Source organism: Salvelinus sp. IW2-2015, linkage group LG3, assembly GCF_002910315.2.
Source record: "Salvelinus sp. IW2-2015 linkage group LG3, ASM291031v2, whole genome shotgun sequence".
Taxonomy (NCBI): Eukaryota; Metazoa; Chordata; class Actinopteri; order Salmoniformes; family Salmonidae; genus Salvelinus; species Salvelinus sp. IW2-2015.
In genome coordinates this window covers 33,583,426-33,605,483 of record NC_036840.1, presented here as the reverse complement: position 1 = coordinate 33,605,483, position 22,058 = coordinate 33,583,426, and the positions used below count along the sequence as shown (strand labels likewise).

General features: G+C 44.4%; 1 protein-coding gene across 1 annotated transcript in view; it reads left to right on the top strand.

Annotated features, from left to right (window-relative positions):
• LOC111955126 (RAS guanyl-releasing protein 2-like) overlaps window positions 1-18,994 on the top strand; it is a 44,492-nt gene extending 25,498 nt beyond the window's left edge. Inside the window, 6 exon segments of the mRNA XM_070436218.1 lie at window positions 4,812-4,953; window positions 9,388-9,424; window positions 12,240-12,245; window positions 12,248-12,397; window positions 13,739-13,843; window positions 14,009-18,994. Of these exon segments, the coding sequence (XP_070292319.1) occupies window positions 4,812-4,953; window positions 9,388-9,424; window positions 12,240-12,245; window positions 12,248-12,397; window positions 13,739-13,797 (394 nt within the window). The 3' untranslated portion in view covers window positions 13,798-13,843; window positions 14,009-18,994.
• Window positions 18,995-22,058: the final 3,064 nt, after the last annotated feature.

The following is a 22,058-nucleotide window of genomic DNA, read 5'->3' as shown; positions in this document are numbered from 1 at the left end:
TCTTATCCCCTCATCCAGCTCTCCTCTTCTATCCCTCTCCGAGCGATCTCTCTAATATCGAATCCCGTCTCGCTCTCGTCCTCTCCCCCTCTAATCCCTCTCATAGCGCTCTGGTCCTTATCCCCTGGCTTTCGGCTCATCGCTCTCCGCACTCTCCGTATTAAATCCATCCAGCGCCTCCGTTTTGCTTGCCCCCGTCTCGGTCTTCCCTGCCTCTTCGCTCTCTCTCCCCCTCTCGCTCTCTCTTCTCTCTCGTCTTGCTCTCTCTTCCTCTCTGTCTTGCTCTCTCCTCTATCCTCTCCCTCTCCTCTGCTCCTCTTCTCTCTCCCTGTCCGTCTCTCCCCCCTCCTCTCCTCCTCTCTCTCTTCCCCCCTCCCTCTCTCCATTGCTCACATTCTCATTCTTCTCTTTCTGCCTCTCTCTCTCTCCCTCTCCTACCCCTCCCTCCCCTCTCTCCTTTCCCCCCTCCCTCCTCTCAATTCAGTTCAAGGGGCTTTATTGTCATGGGAAACATATGTTTACATTGCCAAAGCAAGTGAAATATATAATAAACAAAAGTGAAATAAACAATAAAAATGAACAGTAAACATTACACACAGTTCCAAAGGAAAAGAGACATTTCAAATGTCATATTATGTCTATATACAGTGTTGTATCGATGTGCAAATAGTTAAAGTACAAAAGGGAAAATACATAAACATGGGTTGTATTTACAATGGTGTTTGTTCTTCACTGGTTACCCTTTTCTTGTGACAACAGGTCACAAATCTTGGTGCTGTGATGTCACACTGTGGTATTTCACCCAATAGATATGGGAGTTGATCGACATTTGATTTGTTTTAGAATTATTTGTGGATCTGTGTAATCTGAGGGAAATATGTGTCTCTAATATGGTCATACATTTTGTGGGCAGTGTGCACATAACCTGTCTTCTCTTGAGAGCCATGTCTGCCTACGCCGGCCTCTCTCAATAGCAAGGCTATGCTCACTGAGTATACATAGTCAAAGTGCTCCTTAATTTTGGGTCAGTCACAGTGGTCAGGTATTCTGCCACTGTGTACTGTCTGTTTAGGGCCAAATAACATTCTAGTTTGCTCAGTTCATTTGTTAATTCTTTCCATTGTGTTAAGTAATTAGCATTTKGTTTTCTCATGATTTGGTTGGGTCTAATTGTGTTGCTGTCCTGGGGCTCTGTGGGGTCTGTTTGTGTTTGTGAACAGAGCCCCAGGACCAGCTTGCTTAGGGGACTGTTTTCCAGGTTCATCTCTCTGGAGGTGATGGCTTTGTTATGGAAGGTTTGGGAATCCCTTCCTTTTAGGTGGTTGTAGAATTGAACGGTTCTTTAAAAGGATTTTGATAATGGGTATCGGCCTAATTCTCTTCTGAATGCATTATTTGGTGTTTTACATTGTACACAGAGGATCTTTTTTTGCAGAAATCTGCATGCAGAGTCTCAATTTCGTGTTAATTCTATTTAGTGAATTCTTGGTTGGTGAGCGCACCCCAGACCTCACAACCATACAGGGCAATGGGTTCTATAACTGATTCAAGTATTTTTAGCTAGATCCTAATTGGTATGTTGAAATTTATGTTCCTTTTGATGGCATAGAAGGCCCTTCTTACCTTGTCTCTCAGACCGTTCACAGCTTTGTGGAAGTTACCCGTGGCGCTGATGTTTAGGCCGAGGWATGTATAGTTTTTTGGGTTGTCTAGGACAACGATGTCTAGATGGAATTTGTATTTGTGGTCCTGGCAACTAGACCTTATTTGGAATACCATGAGGCCGGATGCTGCAGACTGTTCTAGAGCCCTCGCCAATTCGTTGATGTACAGTGCCTTCGGAAAGTATTCAGACCCCTTGACTTTTCCCACATTTTGTTACGTTAGTCTTATTAAAAAATTGATTAAAAAATACTCAATCTACACACAATATCCCATAATGACAAATCAAAAACAGTTTTTAAACGTTTGTAAAAATATATATAACAAAAAAATATATATACCTTATCTACATAAGTATTCAGACCCTTTGCTATGAGACTRGACATTGAGCTCAGCTGCATCCTGTTTCAATTGATCATCCTTGAGATGTTTCTACAACTTGARTGGAGTCCACCTGTGGTAAATTCAAATTGATTGGACATGATTTGGAAAGGCTCACATCTGTCTATATAAGGTCCCACAGTTGATAGTGCATGTAAGAGCAAAAACCAAGCCATGAGGTCAAAGGAATTATTCGTAGAGCTCAGAGACAGGATGTGTCGAGGCACAGATCTGGGGAAGTGTACTAAAACATTTCTGCAGCATTGAAAGTCCCAAGAACACAGTGGCCTCCATCATTATTAAATGGAAGAGGTTTGGAACAACCAAGATTCTTCCTAGAGCTGGCCGCCCGACTAAACTGAGGAATCGGGGGAGTCAGGGAGGTGACCAAGTACCAGATGGTCACTCTGACAGAGTTCTAGAGTTCCCCTGTGGAGATGGGAGAACCGTCCAGAAGGACAACCATCTCTGCAGCACTCCACCAATCAGGTCTTTATTGTAGAGTGGCCAGACGGAATACACTCCTCAGTAAAAGGCAAATGACAAACCGCTTGGAGTTTTCCCAAAAGGCACCTAAAGACTCTTTGACCATGAGAAAAAAGATTCTCTGGTCTGATGAAATCAAGATTAAACTCTTTGGCCTGAATGCAATGCGTCACATCTGGAAGAAACCTGGCACCATCCCTATGGTGGTGGCAGTATCATGTTGTGGCAGGGACTGGGAGACTTGAACGGAGCAAAGTACAGAGAGATCCTTGATGAAAACCTACTCCAGAGCGCTCAGGACCTCAGGCTGGAGTGAAGGTTCACCTTCCAACAGGCCAACGACCCTAAGCACACTGCCAAGACAACGCAGGAGGTGCATCGGGGAACAGGTTTCTGAATGTCCTTGAGTGGCTCAGCCAGAGCCCGGACTTAAACCCGATCGAACATCTCTGGAGACACCTGAAAATAGCTGTGCAGCAACGCTCCCCATCCAACCTGACAAAGATTGAGATGATCTGCTGAGAAGAATGGGAGAAACTCCCCAAATACAGGTGTTCCAAGCTTGTAGCGTCATACCCAAGAAGACTCGAGGCTGTAATCGTTGCCAAAGGTGCTTCAACAAAGTACTGAGTAAAGGGTCTGAATACTTATGTAAATGTGAGATTTCCATTTAAAAATAAATAAAAAATTAGCAAACAATTCCCCAAAACTGTTTTTGCTTTGTCATTATGGGGTATTGTGTCTAGATTGATGAGGGAAAGAAAACAATTGAATACATTTTAGAATAAGGCTGTAATGTAACAGAATGTGGATAAAGTCTAGGGGTCTGAATACTTTCCGAAAGCACTGTATATGTTGAAGAGTGTGGGGCTCAAGCTGCATCCCTGTCTCACCCCACGGCCCCGAAGAAAGAAGTTTGTGTTTTTAGCCAATTTTGTTTTGTGTACATGGATTTTATAATGTTATATGTTTGTCCCCCAACACTGCTTTCCATCAATTTGTATAGCAGACCCTCATGCCAAATTTAGTCAAACTTTTTTTTTTTTTTTTTACATCAACCAAGCATGAGAAGTCTTTGCCGTTGTTTTGGTTTGTTTGTTTGTCAATTGGAATGTGTGGTCTGTATATTTGATAATTTCATTCAGGATACCATCAAACACCACAGGCCTTTTTGGGTTGGAGAGTTTGTATTTTGACCTGTAGTTCATTCAATGTAATTGGAGATTCCAGTGGGTTCTGGTAGTCTTTAATAGTTGATTCTAAGATTTGTTTTTGATCAGGTATATGTTTTTGTTGTTTGTTCTMTGTTATGYAGCCAAAAACATTGAAGTGGTTTATCCATACATCTCCATTTTGGACAGATAACTCTTCGTGTTGTTTGTTTCTTCAATTTCATTCTTCGGTTTTTGCATTCTTCATCAAACCATTTGTCATTGTTGTTAATTTTCTTCAGTTGTCTGCTTAATTTTTTGATTTGATATGGGAGCTTAGAGGTCAAATATACTGTTTAGYTTTTCTACTACCTTCACTATTACAGTGAAACGTTATGTCCAGGAAGTTGTCTAAAAGGGATGGAATTTGTTTCCTAATAGTTTTTTGMTAGGTTTCTAKACTACCTGCCATCTATAGCATTTCTTAATATTACACAGTTCCTTTTGGTTTTGATGCCTCATGATTGAGTATTGCTCTGTTCAAGTAGACTGTGATTTTGCTGTGGTCTGATAGGGGTGTCAGTGGGCTGACTGTGAACGCTCTTAGTGGCTCTGGGTTGAGGTCAGTGATAAAGTATTCTACAGTACTACTGCCAAGAGATGAGTTATAGGTGTACCTACCGTAAGAGTCCCCACAAAGCCTACCATTGACTATGTACAAACCCAGCGTGCGACAGAGCTGCAGGAGTTGTGATCTTTTTGTTGTTGTTGGTTGTTTTGCCGTAGTGTCTAGGAGGGTATATTTGGGAGGGGAAGGCTGTCAGGTAGGTGTTTGTCCCCCTGTGTGTTAAGAGTGTCAGGTTCTTGTCCAGTTRTGGCATTTAGGCCGCCACAGACTAGTACCTGGAAATGGTTGATGGAGAKGCTGTCATCATTAAAGTATGGGGATTCTATTAGGGGGATAGAGGTAGCACACATCAGGACATTTTTCTCTGTTGAGATGAAAATGTCTGTATTTCCAATTTCTTTGATGAAGTCTGGGTTCCCGGCTCTTTAGGCCAATGGCAGATGACCTTTCTCTCTCTCTCTTCTCCCCTTCCTCCTCCCCACCTCTCCTCTCCCTCCCTCCAGAGATGGGCAGATCAGCCGGGAAGAGATGATCGACTACTTCATGAAGGCCAGCTCTCTGCTGAACTGTAAGATGGGCTTCATCCACACCTTCACAGAGACCACCTACGTCAAACCCACCTTCTGTGAACACTGCGCTGGCTTTGTGAGTATCTTATCCACTGGTCAGTTTGACCATCCATCCTCCCACTAAAGTACAATGCAGACTCATACAGACCAATTACCACAATGTCTTAAAATAGATGATTTAAATCGCAAAAGAGAGCCTTGGTCAAAATTGCTAGGATTTTGTATAGGTTTCTATTCCTGTACTATTCCCTACTGTCTTCAATGCATTTTTAATTGGATTGATTAAATTGATTGGTGAAAGGGKCGTTTGGACAGAATGTCATTGATGACCATTGATCGCTCTCGAGTGGCACAGCGGTCCAAGGCACTGCATCTCAGTGCTAGAGGCGTCACTACAGACCCTGGTTCGATCCCGGGCTGTATCACAACCGYCCGTGATCGAGAGTACCATAGAGCGGTGCACAATTGGCCCAGCGCTGTCCGGGTTAGGGGAGGGTTTGGCCGGGGTAGGCCGTCATTGTAAAATAAGAATTTGTTCTTAACTGACTTGCCTAGTTAAATAAAGGTTAAATGAAAAAAATGTATGGACACGCCCTGTCGCTCTGAGTATTCTGACATATTTTTGTGAAAGTTCTGGACAAATGCATAAATTACAACATTTGCACAGTAACCGCATTTATTATTCTGTATTAATATTGGGTCTGGTCTAGAGGCCATGCCAATTATTTGGAGATACAGTACTGGGATGGTGKGGTAACACAGTAGGCAGGTAATTGGGTCCTTGACAAGCCTGGWTTTTCATGTGCTTGTGTGAGGAGACCGACCGAGTGGTGTCTGAGTTCTTCTCTGTTGCCTCACACACGGCCAGTGAGTCAGCAGAGTGTGTAATGAGAGCCAGTGATGGCTTTATACTGAGGTGACTAGGTGACCGCTCCTGAGACCACGAACAGGTGCACAGACAGAGAGAGATGAGGTGCAGCACATCGACAAACACACACACACAGCGTCTGACTCATACACACTCTTTCTCTAAACCCCCCCCAAAAACACCCTTACACTTACCCCACCACCCCCACCCCACCGCCCCCACCTTCTACACACACTGATGATTCACACAAGGGGCGCTAAGTGGAATTTCCATGCCCTTCTGGGATAATTGTAATAAAAAATGAAACGGAGGGAGGAAGAAAAGATTAGCTCGTTAACAGTGTGTGGCAGAGCGACAGGGCCACCAGCTACTTCCTGCCTGCCTGCTTTCCTGTTGGCTTCGGGTCAAACATAACATTTCAACTTCCCATTTTTCTGCACTGAAAAAACAATCCACRCGCCACCATTATGGAGTGGATCAGACTTCTCTTCACAATCCAACATTTGTTTTAATGTCTCTCCTCTGACAGCCACCGCTGTAGTCTTATCACATACTTACTGAAGCTTCCTGTGAATGGGTCTTGGTAGTCACTGTGTAGTTCAACGCTGGGAGATAGGACAGTGCAATCCCAACTGGAACCCTCTCCCCTYTATTTGACCAGGGCCCATTTGGTATGTAGCCAGGGAGGGAGAGAGTGTTGTAGTGCTCTAGGGGCTAGAGATATAGGTCATACAAGGGCTCAGTTGTAAGGATTGGTGTTTAGTGTCTGTGGATGTGGGATGTAGGCCTTGTTCTTGGTGTCTGACTGATGGGAGGTTTTTAATGTCCTTTGGTCTAAAAGTTTAGAGAAGAATGTATACTCTTTGAAGCCACGCTGGTCAGTGTTTTGGTGCCTCGAGGCTTGTTTGTGTTGCGTTTGGTTGGTCCCTGCTGGTGTGTGTGTGTGTTGTGGTGTTGTGTGTGTGCCGTCCAATGTGTGTGTGTGTTCCTTGTGTGTGTGTGTGTGTGTCCTGTGTGTTGTGTGTGGTGTGTGTGTGTGTGTGGGTCAGGGGTATTCTCTGTTCTCAGATCTCTGGTGTGGCTTGTGATCTCCTGGACCAGTCTTTCATGTCATTGTTCCCCCGCGGTGGGCTCCTACTGCCTGCTTGATCTCACTCTCCCACCACCTCCTCTCTTCCACCTCTCTCTTTCTAACCTCTAATGCTCATTTTCTCTTTCTCTCTCACACTTCCTATCAGTAGCTCGGTTTCCGTCCAATTGTTGTCAGATTTTCATCCGAATGTTCAAAAATCTGCATTTTTGAATGTATTTTTTTTACCAGAGAAGTGTTTCCATCAATTAACTCGGCAAGATAAAAGTAGTGCACATATAATAACTTTTGCGGTTAAATTCCCATGTACCGAATAAAAAATACAGGCCATAAATACAGGCTATAAATACAGGCTATACATACAGTGGTTTCCATCGCATTTTCAACTCTAAAATGTTGTGTTATATAGTGAATGTGCCAACTCTGGTCTTGGCACGTGCACTCCAGCCTACAGCTACCAGATACAGTGAGGGTATAGCCTACAGCTACCAGATACAGTGTGGGTATAGCCTACAGCTACAAGATACAGTGTGGGTATAGCCTACAGCTACCAGTACAGTGTGGGTATAGCCTACAGCTTAGCCTACAGCTACCAGATACAGTGTGGGTATAGCTTACAGCTACCAGATACAGTGTGGGTATAGCCACAGCTACCAGATACAGTGTGGGTATAGCCTACAGCAACCAGATACAGTGCGGGTATAGCAACAGCTACCAGATACAGTGAGGGTTAAGCCTACAGCTACCAGATACAGTGTGGGTATAGCCTACAGCTACCAGATACAGTGTGGGTATAGCCCAAGCTCCCCAGATACAGTGCGGGTATAGCCTACAGCTACCAGATACAGTGCGGGTATAGCCTACAGCTACCAGATACAGTGTGGGTATAGCCTACAGCTACAGATACAGTGTGGGTATAGCCTACAGCTACCAGATACAGTGTGGGTATAGCCTACAGCTACCAGATACAGTGTGGGGTATAGCCTACAGCTACCAGATACAGTGGAGTAGCCTACAGCTACCAGATACAGTGCGGTATAGCCTACAGCTACCAGATACAGTGGGGTATTAGGCCTACAGCTCAACAGTGGTATACTAAGTAGATACAGTTGTGGATAGCCTACGTAGCAGCAATACAGTGTGGGTATAAGCCTAGCAGCTACCACCAGATACAGTGTGGGTATAGCCTAGTAGCCTACAGCTACCAGATACAGTGTGGGTATAGCCTACAGCTACCAGATACAGTGTGGGTATAGCTACAGCTACCAGATACAGTGTGGGTATAGCCTACAGCTACCAGATACAGTGGGTATAGCCTACAGCTACCAGATACAGTGGGTATAGCCTACAGCTACCAGATACAGTGTGGGTATAGCCTACAGCTACCAGATACAGTGTGGGTATAGCCTACAGCTACCAGATACAGTGGGGGTATGCCTACAGCTACCAGATACAGTGTGGGTATAGCCTACAGCTACCAGATACAGTGTGGGTATAGCCTACAGCTACCAGATACAGTGTGGGTATAGCCTACAGCTACCAGATACAGTGTGGGTATAGCCTACAGCTTACCAGATACAGTGTGGGTATAGCCTACAGCTACCAGATACAGTGCGGTATAGCCTACAGCTACCAGATCAGTGGGGTATAGCCCTACATAATGAGATTATTATGGACAAAAAAAGCTGTTGTCTTTACGACAGCCAATCGATGATCGTGGCACCAGAATAACCTTCCTGAGTGGCGCAGCGGTCTAAGGCACTGCATCTCAGTGCTAGTTGCATGCTAGTTACATTACTACAGATCTCGGGCTGTATCCCAACCGGCCGTGATCCTGGAGTCCCATAGGGCGGCGCACAATTGGCCCAGCATTGTCCGGGTTAAGGGAGGGTTTGGCCGGGGTAGGCCGTCATTGTAAATAAGAGTTTGTTGTTAACTGACTTGCCTAGTTAAATAAAGGTTAAATTAAAATACATTTTAAATAAGACCCCTGATATTAATTATAAAGGAGCATCTGGCTTCAAGCAGCCACTTTCACCATCCTGTAAAGTTCATCATAACTTATTTCATCTGGAGCCTAATAAACTGCATGCTTGCCTCAATCGTAGTGGGTTGACCACACAATATGTGGTTTTGATTTGATGATTATTATATCAATATTTGAGCATGAAGGCATTTCCACCGCCATTTCCTGCATAATTCATTTTACAGACACAAAAACAGCTCACCTTGTGTAGCGTATTTTGTTTTGTCGACATTTGGAAAGTTTACCTCAAGTCTCTCTTTTTCCAGCCGTCACTCTTTGTTTCTACCTGTCTCTCTTTCTACCTCTCCCTCTCTCTCCCCACAACCACCTGCTCCTCCTCCTTTTCATGCTCTTCTCTTCTCTTTCTACTCTCTTTCMTCTTCTCTCTTTCTTCTCTTTCCTCCTTGTTACTCTGCCTTCATCTGTCACTTCCCCCACCTCCCTCTGTCTCCTTCATGTTCCAAGAATCTCATGAAAAGAAGTGACAAATTACTTCTCTCTCTCTCTACCCCCCCCCTCTCTCCAGATATGGGGCTTCTACAAACAGGGATACAAGTGTAAAGGTAAGAGTATCAATACATTTATCTAACTTGAATAGTTCAAATAGCTACAACATGTCTATGAAATAAATGTTTTATGAATTCTTCCGCACATGGCGTCATTGAATTACCAATTCCCTTTGTCATCATCGATTGCAAACAATCATAACTCAAACCAAAGGTGGCTTTGAGCTTAATGTCAACGGCATGGAAAATTATCAGAGTACATGACATTATCTGCTTACAGGGCTCCCTATGTCAACACTTGAACAGAGCACAAAATATCATCATTAAATGTGTTGACATTGGGAGCCCTGAATGAGGATAATGTAAGGTAGTCTGACCATGTGTTGACATTGGGAGCCCTGAATGAGGATAATGTAAGGTAGTCTGAACGCTCTTTGACATTGGGACCTGAATGAGGATAATGTAAGGTAGTCTGACCATGTGTTGACATTGGGAGCCCTGAATGAGGATAATGTAAGTAGTCTGACCGTTGTGTTGACATTGGGAGCCCTGAATGAGGATAATGTAAGTAGTCTGACCGTGTGTTGACATTGGAGCCCTGAATGAGATAATGTAAGGTAGTCTGCACCGTGGTTGACATTGGAGCCCTGAATGAGATAATGAAGGTAGTCTGACCGTGTGTTACATTGGGAGCCTAATGAGGATAATTAGTAAGTCTGACCGCTGTGTTGACATTGGAGCCCTGAATGAGGATAATGTAAGGTAGTCTGACCGTGGTGTTTGACATTGGGAGCCCTGAATGAGGATAATGTAAGGTAGTCTGACCGTGTTTGACATTGGGAGCCCTGAATGAGGATTAATGTAAGGTAGTCTGACCTGTGTGTTGACATTGGAGCCCTGAAATGAGGATAATGTAAGGTAGTCTGACCGTTGATGTGTTACATTGGAGCCCTGAATGAGATAAAATGTAAGGTAGTCTGACATGTGTGTTGACATTGGAGCCCTGAAAATAAGATAATGTAAGAGTCTGACCGTCTGTTGACATTGGGACCCTGAATGAGATAATGTATAGTAGTCTGACCGTGTGTTGACATTGGAGCCAACGAATGAGATAATGAAATGTAAGGTAGTCCTGACCGGTGTTACATTGGGAGCCCTGAATAGGATAATGTAATGGTCTCTGACCAGTGTTGACATTGGAGCCCTGAATGAGATAATGTAAGTAGTCTGACCGTTGTTGACATTGGAGCCCTGAATGAGGATAATGTAAGTAGTCTGACCGTGTTTGACATTGGAGCCCTGAATGAATAATGTAAGTAGTCTGACTTGTTACATTGGAGCCCTGAATGAGGATAATGTAAGGTAGTCTGACCGTGTGTTGACATTGGGAGCCCTGAATGAGGATAATGTAAGGTAGTCTGACCGTGTGTTGACACTGGGAGCCCTGAATGAGTCACATGGCAGACTTCCACTAGCTCCAACTCGTCTTTAAGCATACACCTGAACTCTGTCTGTACCACACTCAGTAGACTGTGTCTGTCTCTCAGGTTAGTGTCCCAAATGGAACCCTATTCCCTATGTAGTGCACTATTTTTGTTCCCGAGCACTATGGGTCCTGGTCAAAAGTAGTGCACTTCGTAGGGAATAGGGTGCCATTTAGGGTGCTGGGTGTGAGTCCGGTTGTGAGTGTACCAGGCTGCTCTACTCTGCTGAGGGCCGTGTGTGGAATTCAATGAGAAGTCCCAGCCATTCATTTCCATTACCATTGTTGGCCCCAGTCACCGAGTGGGGGAGGCGGTGGCAACGGATAATTGAAATGAATTGGCGCAGAGCAGTAGTGATGAGTGTCTGACTGTGTGTGACAGATAGAGTGTGTGGAGTCTCGATCAGTCTGGATGGTATATGGGAGAGAATACATTTGTTAAAACTAACTTTCGCTGATGCTGACGTTTTACTGAGCGCAAAAGGTGTTTTGAGTGAGATTGTGTAAATTAATGAGTATAGGTGTGTGTAAATGAATGAGTATAGGTGTGTGTGTAAATGAATGAGTATAGGTGTGTGTAAAGGAATGAGTATAGGTGTGTGTGTAAATGAATGAGTATAGGTGTGTGTGTAAATGAATGAGTATAGGTGTGTGTGTAAATGAATGAGTATAGGTGTGTGTAAATGAATGAGTATAGGTGTGTGTGTAAATTAATGAGTATAGGTGTGTGTCTATCTAGGTATGTGTTTCATTACTCTGAATTTCTCTCACTGACCCCCTCGACATCCCTGCTCCCCCTTTTCTCCCTGGTCCTAGAGGTCCTTTGTGTCAGCTGTTGTCTGTCTGTCTGGCGGTGTGTGTTGTGTCTGCACTGCGTGTAAGCGCACCTACCTCTCACCACTCACTCTTCCCTTTGCCCAATGATTCTATTTGCACCCATCCCTCTCTATCAAACGTTCCCTCTCTCTCTCCTCCCCATCCCCTACTCTCTCTCCTCCCCATCCCCTATCTCTCTCTCCTCCCATCCCCTCTCCTCTCTCCTTCCCATCCCCTCTCTCTCTCTCTCTCCTCCCCATCCCCTATCTCTCTCTCCTCCCCATCCCCTATCTCTCTCCCCATCTCATCCTGCATTCTTCCCTCGTTCCCTATCTTCCTTCTCACCCTTACTCTCTACCTATCCCCTCCTCTTTCTCTGCCTATTTCTCACGTCTTTCCCCTCCTCTTTCTCTGTCCTATCTCTCACGTTCTTTCCCCTCCCTTTCTCTACTATCTCTCATCCTCTATCTCTTCCTCTTTCTCTCCCTCTCTCTTACCCTCCTACTCCCCTCCTCCGGAATTTCACCTCCCTCTCTCCCACTCACTCCCTCCGTCTCTCCCCTCCTCGGACAGCGTGTGGAATAATTGTCACAAGGCGTGTCGAGGTCGTCTGGCTGTGGAGTGTCGTAAACGGACCAAGAGCATCAGCCATGAGCATGCCCTCCCCTTCAGGCTCGCTCCTACAGCTTCCCCCCCCCCGGCCAACACCCCACTCAGCCTACAGAACACAGGTGAGAGACCCCCCCCCCCCTCCAACCCCCAATCTGGTTTCACTAATACAATGGCCATATCTGACTACGATTCTTCAGAATTAGTGTCACTCAAAACATGTCCCCGGGAATGTGCCTGGCACAAATGCCTAGTAAATCAGGTCCAAAATCTTATTTGAAAACGGGTCCACCATTAGCATGTAGTTCAAATGAATGATTGGGTCGTTGTTAGTTTGTTCGAGGATCCCTTGCATTCATTTTACCATGCTCACTATCAAAGGGTCTGTGATTCCATTGGTGTGTGTTCTGTTTCTCCACAAATAGTTGTGACACGCAAACAAAGACATTTGGGGCATTCTTACCAGCCTGTGATTTGCAATGTAAATGTGACAAAAATCACAGCAACTTAACGAGCGGATGAATCATACATCAATCAATCAAATGTATTTATATAGCCCTTCTTACATCAGCTGATGTCACAAAGTGCTGTACAGAAACCCAGCCTAAAACCCCAAACAGCAAGCAATGCAGGTGTAGAAGCACGGTGGCTAGGAAAAACTCCCTAGAAAGGCCAGAACCTAGGAAGAAACCTAGAGAGGAACCAGGCTATGAGAGTGGCCATCCTCTTCTGGCTGTGCCAGGGGAGATATAACAGAACATGGCCAAGATGTTCAAATGTCATAATGGCCAGCAGGGTTAAATAATAATAATCACAGTGGTTGTCCAGGCCTGCAGAACAGGTCAGCACCTCAGGAGTAAATGTCAGTTGGCTTTTCATAGCCGATCATTAAGAGTATCTCTACCGCTCCTGCTGTCTCTAGAGAGTTGAAAACAGCAGGTCTGGGACAGGTAACACATCCGGTGAACAGGTCAGGGTTCCATAGCCGCAGGCAGAACAGTTGAAACTGGAGCAGCAGCACGGCCAGGTGGACTGGGGACAGCAAGGAGTCATCAGGCCAGGTAGTCCTGAGGCATGGTCCTAGGGCTCAGGTCCTCAGAGAGAGAGAAAAAATAGAGAATTAGAGAGAGCATACTTAAATTCACACAGGACACCGGATAAGACAGGAGAAATACTCCAGATATAACCCTAGTCCACCGACACAAACTACTGCAGCATAAATAATACATCCAGGCACAATTAAGCCGCTGGGAATGGACGGTTCCCTCTGTATAGCTCTGTGTTATAGAATTATATTGTTTTAGAGTTGTATGCCGTTCAACAATGCCCTTGTCTAATGGGGAGAGTATGTAATGATTTTCATGGGTGGATGAGACAGTAGACAGTAGTAACCATGGTCACTGAACTCTTCTGTCTGTCTGTCTCTCTTTCTCTCTCTCTCTCTTGCTCGCTCTCGCTCTCAGTGATTGTAGAGGAAGATCTCCAGGCAGTGGAGGAAGGTGTGTTTGATGTCCATCTATAACCAGATGATAACCAATAGGCAGGCCTGGCCTGTTATGTCCCTTCAGGTAAAATGCATTCTGTAGCTACTATAATAGTTCATTTTGGAGGCCTTGGAAGATCACTAGCCAATGACTGAAGTAGCCTAATGTGATTTCAATGAACAATCAATTCACGTATTCAAGTACCGGTAGTCAGATTAATGAATGACTTCTCTCTGATAACTTTCTTAGAAGTCCTGCGTACTCTGGCATTCATACAGCCAAACACTGTCAGGAGGAAACAACAGTAGTCGGGAGCCAGAAGCCTGCTGGGGTCTGTTCAGCAGGGTACAACGTTACATAACGCAGATATAAATGTATCATCTAGTACAGATATGATTGTCTGTCGTGTAGAAGAGGGAGTCGTTTCAGCTCTATCCATTCCATTTCTATCTGCAACATTCAGACTGCCATTAGGTAGAACAGATATGATTGTCTGTCGTGTAGAAGAGAGAACGTTGGCCACTTTATTCAAGGCATGTCACTCACACACAGAGCGAGAGAGAGAGAGAGAGATGCCGCCACATAGTGGAAAAATACTGCAAATGCATACCTTACATTTACTCAAGATTTCAACTCCCTCAATTTAAGTGAATTTGTACGAAATGTCTTTCTGTGTTAAATCTATATTTTAAAATCTGTACGTAGGCCCATGTTTTCATATCTCTTACCTAGTTTAAACACTGAATAGAGACAATAAAATCACAGTGTGTTTAATGTAATGTTATTACCTTCAAGTCTAAGTGGTATGTTTTAGCTCTGCATTTAGCTACCTGTTGTTATTATTATGTCTATATTAATAACCTAAACGATGTCTCTCCAAAATATAAGAGGTGCTGTTATTGCCAAGAAAGAATGCAAAGGCTACATGCCACCTGGACTTCCAACTGCTTTCTCTGGAAGAAAGCTTTGCTTTGTCGGAGTAGCTTGGTATCTTGCTTCTTTGTAAACGTTATGGGAGAAACTTTAAAACACACGGTGTGTTCGATGTCAGAGATGAAACGTTTCAGCTCCAGAACTACTGCTGCTTTCGTGGATTGGGTATCAAACCGCTATCTATCACAACAACAACAACTCACATGGACTGTGGAGCGTACATCCTGAATTTGAATAGCATTTGAATGCTGTTGTATTTTTGTCCTCCTGTTTACCTGAATATCAATGCTTTTCCTATGGTAATTTGACTGTGGTGTGTGTATGCACGGTATACTGTTGTAATACTGTTATGTTTCAGTGCACCGACACGGGACCTTTCCTCTCTCAGTAACTTTCTATGTAGTTTGAAACGGTGAATGTTACACATTGTCCTGAGAATTGACATCTATTTTAACGTCTATTTTAATACGAGACATGTAAGTCTATTGTCTTGTCAAGCATGCTTCAAGGGGATCCACATTTGCCAAAATGTCTTAAGTGTATTTTTAATGTRGCACGTATATTTCTTGTTTTAATGGCAACATGAAATCCTGTAGGCGAGAGACTCTCCTCAATGTATTAGTTTGGGGTCTGTYTCCTCTGAGGGATAGTCCCACAATGTTCGCTGTTTATGTATCTTTGAATGAAGTACTTCCTCTGGCTTTCATTAATACTGTATTGTATATCCTGCTTCTTTACTTATSTCCAAAACTAAACTGCCAGCCCTACCATGGCAGTTTCTCCTGGACAAGGGTATAATGTGTTACAGTAAGGGAACTAATGCTTTAATCTGATGTCATGTTGGTAACTCTGTGGACATGTCTCTGCTGTTTCTGTGTTAAATGCAGAATGCATCACTCTGCTATTTGTTTTAAGAAAGATGTACAACATGAAAGGACTAATAGCACAGCAACCCAGTGATGCACCGTGTGTGTTTGTGACTCTTACAGAATCCATGCCCGCCACACATTCCTTGTCTAAAGTTTATATCCAACCCACTTTCCCTACCATCATATAGTTGCTTGACGTCCGGTATTGGAATTCTTAACCAGCCGGCCATGCGCTCTGTTATTACCAAAGAAACTAAGGGCTCTATTCAATCCGTATTGCAGAAGTTACAGCGTGATTGAAATTTAAAGGCAATGTTCCCGCGTTAGCCAAGACTGCATTCACCTTAAACGTAGTATGTGCCGACTCAATCGGAAATTAAGTTTMCATTTCTATCGGGCAATCTGTAACGCTCCAGCTTCGCCCTCATGTGGGTGCTAGCAAGCAGGCAAGGTAGTGCTAGATACCAACATCCAATCAAGTCGTGTCTGGAAGCTATAGTGAGCTTTGCTTGGACAATAGCGTCGCGATAGCGCAGAGTATTTGCATAAAGTTCAGCTTTCCCCAACTTTGGTCCTGCCTTGTTCACGCTCCCTCGCCCATGTTCGCATCGCCCAACAGTCCCCCCCCCCCCCCCCGCACACTTCACTTCCCTCCTTTGAAAATGAACGGGGCTCCGTTGTTTCATCGCCCCCCAATTTGTTATGTGGAAATGCACCGTCAGTCGATAACCTCTATTTGTTTCCTCAGCTTCCATCTCACACATTGATTCATGCAGCTATTTCATCTGATGTTATTGTATTGAATATTTCTGAATTCTCTCATGTGGGATGAATGGAGAGTTCTTCTCACCTTGCAGTCTCTTAGTCTTGTTGCTTTATTGACTGAGCMGGGATGTTTCACTTATTTTCTTAGCTGGGGTGTAATTACATTAGCAGASTTGTCAAGGACTGTCTGAACTGATTGTTAGACTGTCCTTAGAACGCACACACACCGAGGCCTGTGTTAACGCCTGCACTCAACACTAATCAAATGAATTAGGAATATAGTGAACTGATTACATCACAGTGCTCTTGTTGTGATTTTTGTCAAACTTTTGACCCCAGTTTTCTCTGTCTGAAGAGAAACCAATAACATTACTGTGATAGCAGTTTGATTTGTTTCCCCTCAAAGCTTAGATGCTTAATATTTGTGTCTTAAGCATATTGGTAGTCATATCTCACATATTTGCCTTTATTCTTAAAATCCCTATAAACAAATCACAATTTTATCCAAACACTCAACCCACCCTCATATGCCTARTTCTAACATTCCTGTGTGTGTCCACGGTAACAGTATGATAGGAGTGTAGTCTGGCCCATGATTGATACTTTCCACTCAGCTACATGAAGGCCCGGCCTGCTCCGTCGTTTAGCTGTGGCCCTGACTGGTATTGATCTCAGTGACGGAAATCGAATAGTGCCGGAGCTAATTACATTGTAATGAAGGCTGCAGGAAATAGCCTCACGTTGTTAGCCAATCTCCATCATCGACCTTGATGTGAAGGAATTCCGTTTGGATCAAAAATGGATTCTCAGATACTTGAGAAGACTGGTTCAGTAGAACAAGCCCTGTTGCTCTTCAGTCTACAATGTTTCAAACCTACGGTGTCCATATTAGGACAGCTTCAGTCTCAGCAGGAGTTGAGGATGTCCTAATATGGACACCGTACAGGCCCTATTTTGATATTCTGGTGTGGAGTGCACTTTAGAGCTGCGATCAATTTAGCTTGCCCGGTACAATGGAAGGAATGGAATAGTAAGGCACATCTCAAATACTATTTAAATACTGTATGTATTTCACCCAGCTCTGACTCATATGCCATCAGAATAATAAATGGTTATTAAAGAAAAGTACACTGAATGTACCAAACATTAGGGAAACACTTTGCTAATATTGAGTTGCACCCCCCACTTTTGCCCTCAGAACAGTCTCAATTRGTCAGGGCATGGACTCTACAAGGTGRTGAAAGCGTTCCACAAGGATGCTGGCCCATGTTGACTCCAATGCTGTCTGAATGTTCTTTGGGTGGTGGACCATTCTTGATACACACGGGACACTGTTGAGAGTGAAAAACRCAGCAGCGTTGCACTTCTTGACACACTCAAACTGGTGCGCCTGGCACCTACTACCATTCCCCGTTCAAAGGCACTTAAATCTTTTGTCTTACCCATTCACACATACACAATCCATGTCTCAAGGCTTAAAAATCCTTCTTTAACCTGTCACCTCCCCTTCATCTACACTGATTGAAGTGGATTTAACAAGTGACAACAATAAGGGATCATAGACTGACCAGGTGAATCAAGGTGAAAACTAAGTCATGGGAAAATGTTCCTAATGTTTTGTACACTGTGTATATTCATTTGTAGGCTATGTTAGTTGCCATGGATGTGGATAATCTTGAGTGCCTGACAGGGATTTGATTCCATGTAGACTGTGTACATGTGTAAATTATATTGACATTGTTAGAGTGGTAMGTTTCTCATGTTCAGTATGTTCGACACATTATCGATTTGATGTCTACTCATCAAACAGCTTGAGAAATTAGAAAACATACTCATACGTGTACATTTACAGTCACAACAGCATACCACCCTGCATACCACTGCTGGCTTGCTTCTGAAGCTAAGCAGGGTTGGTCCTGGATGGGAGACCAGGTGCTGCTGGAAGTGGTGTTGGAGGGCCAGTAGGAGGCACTCTTTCCTCTGGTCTAAACAAAGATCCCAATGCCCCAGGGCAGTGATTGGGGACACTGCTCTGTGAAAGGGTGCCGTCTTTCGGATGGGACGTTAAACGGGTGTCCTGACTCTCTGAGGTCATTAAAGATCCCATGGCACTTATCCTAAGAGTAGGGGTGTTAACCCCGGTGTCCTGGCTAAATTCCCAATCTGGCCTTCAACCATCACGGTCACCTAATAATCCCCAGTTTACAATTGGCTCATTCATCCCCCTCCTCTCCCCTGTAACTATTCCCCAGGTCGTTGCTGCAAATGAGAATGTGTTCTCAGTCAACTTACCTGGTAAAATAACGGTAAAATAAAAAAATAAATAAAACAACCCGGGCCCCTAGTGGCACAGACACGTATATGCACCCACAGCAGTGTTACTAGTACCACAATAGACCACTTGATGGCGCTGTTGAGCTGTTAAAGGGATGGGCACTTACTCAGGGGCACAGTCATTGGGTGGAAAGAGCATTGCACATAAGAGGAAATGCATTATACATTTTCTGTCATGAGGAAASGGTAGCATTCGTATAAACACAAGTTAATAAACGTTTTGGATTAATGTAATCAGTCACTTTTTGCACTTAAACTCACCCCCCCCCCCCACACGCACACAGGTTTGCTGGGTGTAAAGTCATWAAATATTAAAAGAAAACCAACAGATTTATTTTACTCTCATCACTGCCTGCCATTTATTCTCTCACCCTTCCTCAGTAGTGATGTATGTTTGTTGATTGGTTTGGGGAGGGAGAGAGGAGGATCTTGAGTGGCATGGGTTTAATGTGTATGTTCCCACTCTGTCTCTCTATGGTACCTTTACACCACTGGAATATTGAGTATATGTTATGCCGCACACTTTCCAGATAGAGCCTCAGTCTTTATGATTAGAGAGCGGATCTTTTATTAGTTAACATTAGCTTCTCATCCTGTCCACTTAAAAAAAACCTGTTATTTCTGACAGTATCTTCCTTTTTTGGCTGGTGAGCACACTCTCACAGACAGACAGTGCTGCAGCCTTAATTGCACGAGACTCATTGCAAAACGTCCCAGTGCTCCTCACTCTAGGGTGCTAGTCTGCTAGAATCCTCATTATAAACTGGGTGGTTCGAGCCCTGAATGCTGATTGGCTGAACGCCGTGGTATATGAGACATCATAAAAGGGAATCAGTTAGTAGTATAAAGTGTCTATTTCTAATATTTGTCTTTTAGCTCCAGAAACCCAGAGGGCCGTAAGACGGTCCTATCTGATCCCGCCTCCCCAAAACACACTCTCCTCTCATATCTTCATGTCTTCTTCTCATTTACATCTTTTCATTTAACAGAGTTGGTTGGGTTCGAGTTGAGAGAGAACCGTCACTGATACCGCWACGGCCGTCAGGGGCCGGCTGGGATTGACACATAATCAATAACACTGCATCGGCTACTGGGACAGGGCGCATATTTAATATCCCTCGAGCTGCAGGATTGGAAGGCGAGGAGGAGGGGCTCGCCGCTCGCTCCTTGCCTGGGCCGTGCATTTGAGTGATGGGCCGGCAGATTGGATCTCCCGACCGAGGGATCAGCGATAGCATGCCTCTGACTTATCTAGTTACAGCTCCAGGCTGAGGCGCCGCTGGGCCCGGGCCTGTTGTCAATAGCTACCCGGGAGGAAGATGGTAAAAAAGAAGAGCAGCTTATTCCCTATTTGTTTCTGGTTCTGTATGTCRCCGCCGACCCCGTTGTCCCCTCTGTCTTCTATGTGTCGTATCTGTGAGTGAGGTTGAGGTGTCTTCGGGCACGGTCAAACTAGCCCTTTGACGTCATCCGTATCTGTGATTTCTAATGCTTTCTCAATGGGAGTCGTCCGTTAACGGTCAGCGGAGAGGACGAGTCCAATATCCATACAATTTCCACGGGAAAAAAGTTCCGATGGGTTTKATTTATGACGGGCCGATGGATACGTTAGCCAATTAAAAGAGGAGCATGGACCAAAATTAATCCGTTCTAATTTGGTGTCCGTTCTCCACGGATCAGTTTGGCCAAAGCCTTAGGCCTATACTATACATAGGTTGTGTGGCTCAGTTGGTAGAGCATGGCACTTGCAATGCCAGGGTTGTGGGGTTGAAGAGTATGTATGCACTCACTACTGAAGGTCGTTCTGGATAGCAGCGTCTGCTAAATGACTGAAATGTAAATTGCTTAATACTATAAAGGCTGTCTCCTGTATTTTGAATCTGGGACTGGAAGAGGAGGATGAAGGTCTTGGGCAATGTAAGGATATTCACATAATGTCATGTCACCTTGACCGCATGTGTATGTCTTGGATAGGCAATATAAAGTATATTGTGCATAAAGTATATTGCTTATGTAATAACATGCATTTGACATGTTATACATGACACGTCTGTGGCAAAGCTTTTACTTCAAATGCATGTTATTACATAGGTCTGTACCAACTCCATGATGTCTCATTAGTTCATGCAAACTACAATTTTTGAGGATATAGTAAGTGGATGAATGTACAGTATGTTAAAAAGAAATGTCTGAGATCAGCTAGATTATACAAGATTCACTCGTCATATTAAGGAAGATTTCTGTCTCAGAAACCAGATTTATTATGAAAGACAAGGCCTCTTCTTACAACATCACCAGACACAACCCCCCCCACACTGGCCCATGCGTCTAATGAAGGTCAACCCACCCCACTGGCCCCATAATCCGGTTTCTATGAAAGGTCAAACGCACACTGGCCATGGTTATGGAGGTCAACCCAAAACTGGCCATGGTTATGAAGGTCAACCACACACCACCACGGCAACCGGTTACTGAAGTCACCACACACATGGCCCCATGCGTTTAAGGACAACAGCCTACCCATTTCTCGGTGGCCATGGTTTATGACCAATGGTCAACCACTACTGGCCCTATCTCTGGGTCTGGGCAGAAGGTCCAAACCACACTGGCCATGGTTTATACAAGAAGTTGAATTACAACCATCACTGGCACATGGAACGGTTTGTACGTGAGAGGTACAACAACACTCTGGAGGGGCCAGAAATAGGGGGGGAGAATGAAAGGGTTGTTGGCACCCACATGGCCATGGCTCTATGGGAATAGGTCAACTTCTGGGAGTCTTCTTAACTACGAGGGAGCATACTGGGTATCTGGCCATTATAGGTTATGATACGGTCAAGCTTACCTAAACCTGGCCATGGTTATTGGGGCGATATGGGACCGGTTGTTCAGCCACTAAAAGATATTGCTCGAAGAAGGTCAGAGTGCTTCTGGTGGCAATTACAACCGCTGAAAGACAAATTGTTGAACAGCGGGAATCTTCTCGGAAACATTTGACATCGTTTACCCTAATTTCTTTTATTTCCTCATCATTCATCCCTCTCTTTACATTCTCTCTTCTGTGGTTCAACCGACAGCGCCAACCCACTTCCTGCTCATAGTACTGAAGAAGAAAAACACAGCCTTCTCGGCCACAAAATAGTCACCGTGTTTCTTCATACTTAGCTGTGTAACCCACCTCGACGGTGGACACGGAACGCCAAGTAGCGGAACTAATACACCATAATGCTCCAAGTTAAAGACTCAGAAGTTATTCAGCCATATTTTCCCCCCTTCTCATCAGATCAGACACGTATGATAATATTTGTGCGCCCAGAGAGATGGACGAAAGGGACTGTGTGGTGGTGGTGGTGGTGGGGGGGGGGGGGGGGGGGGGGTTGTGATGACGACTTGACAGA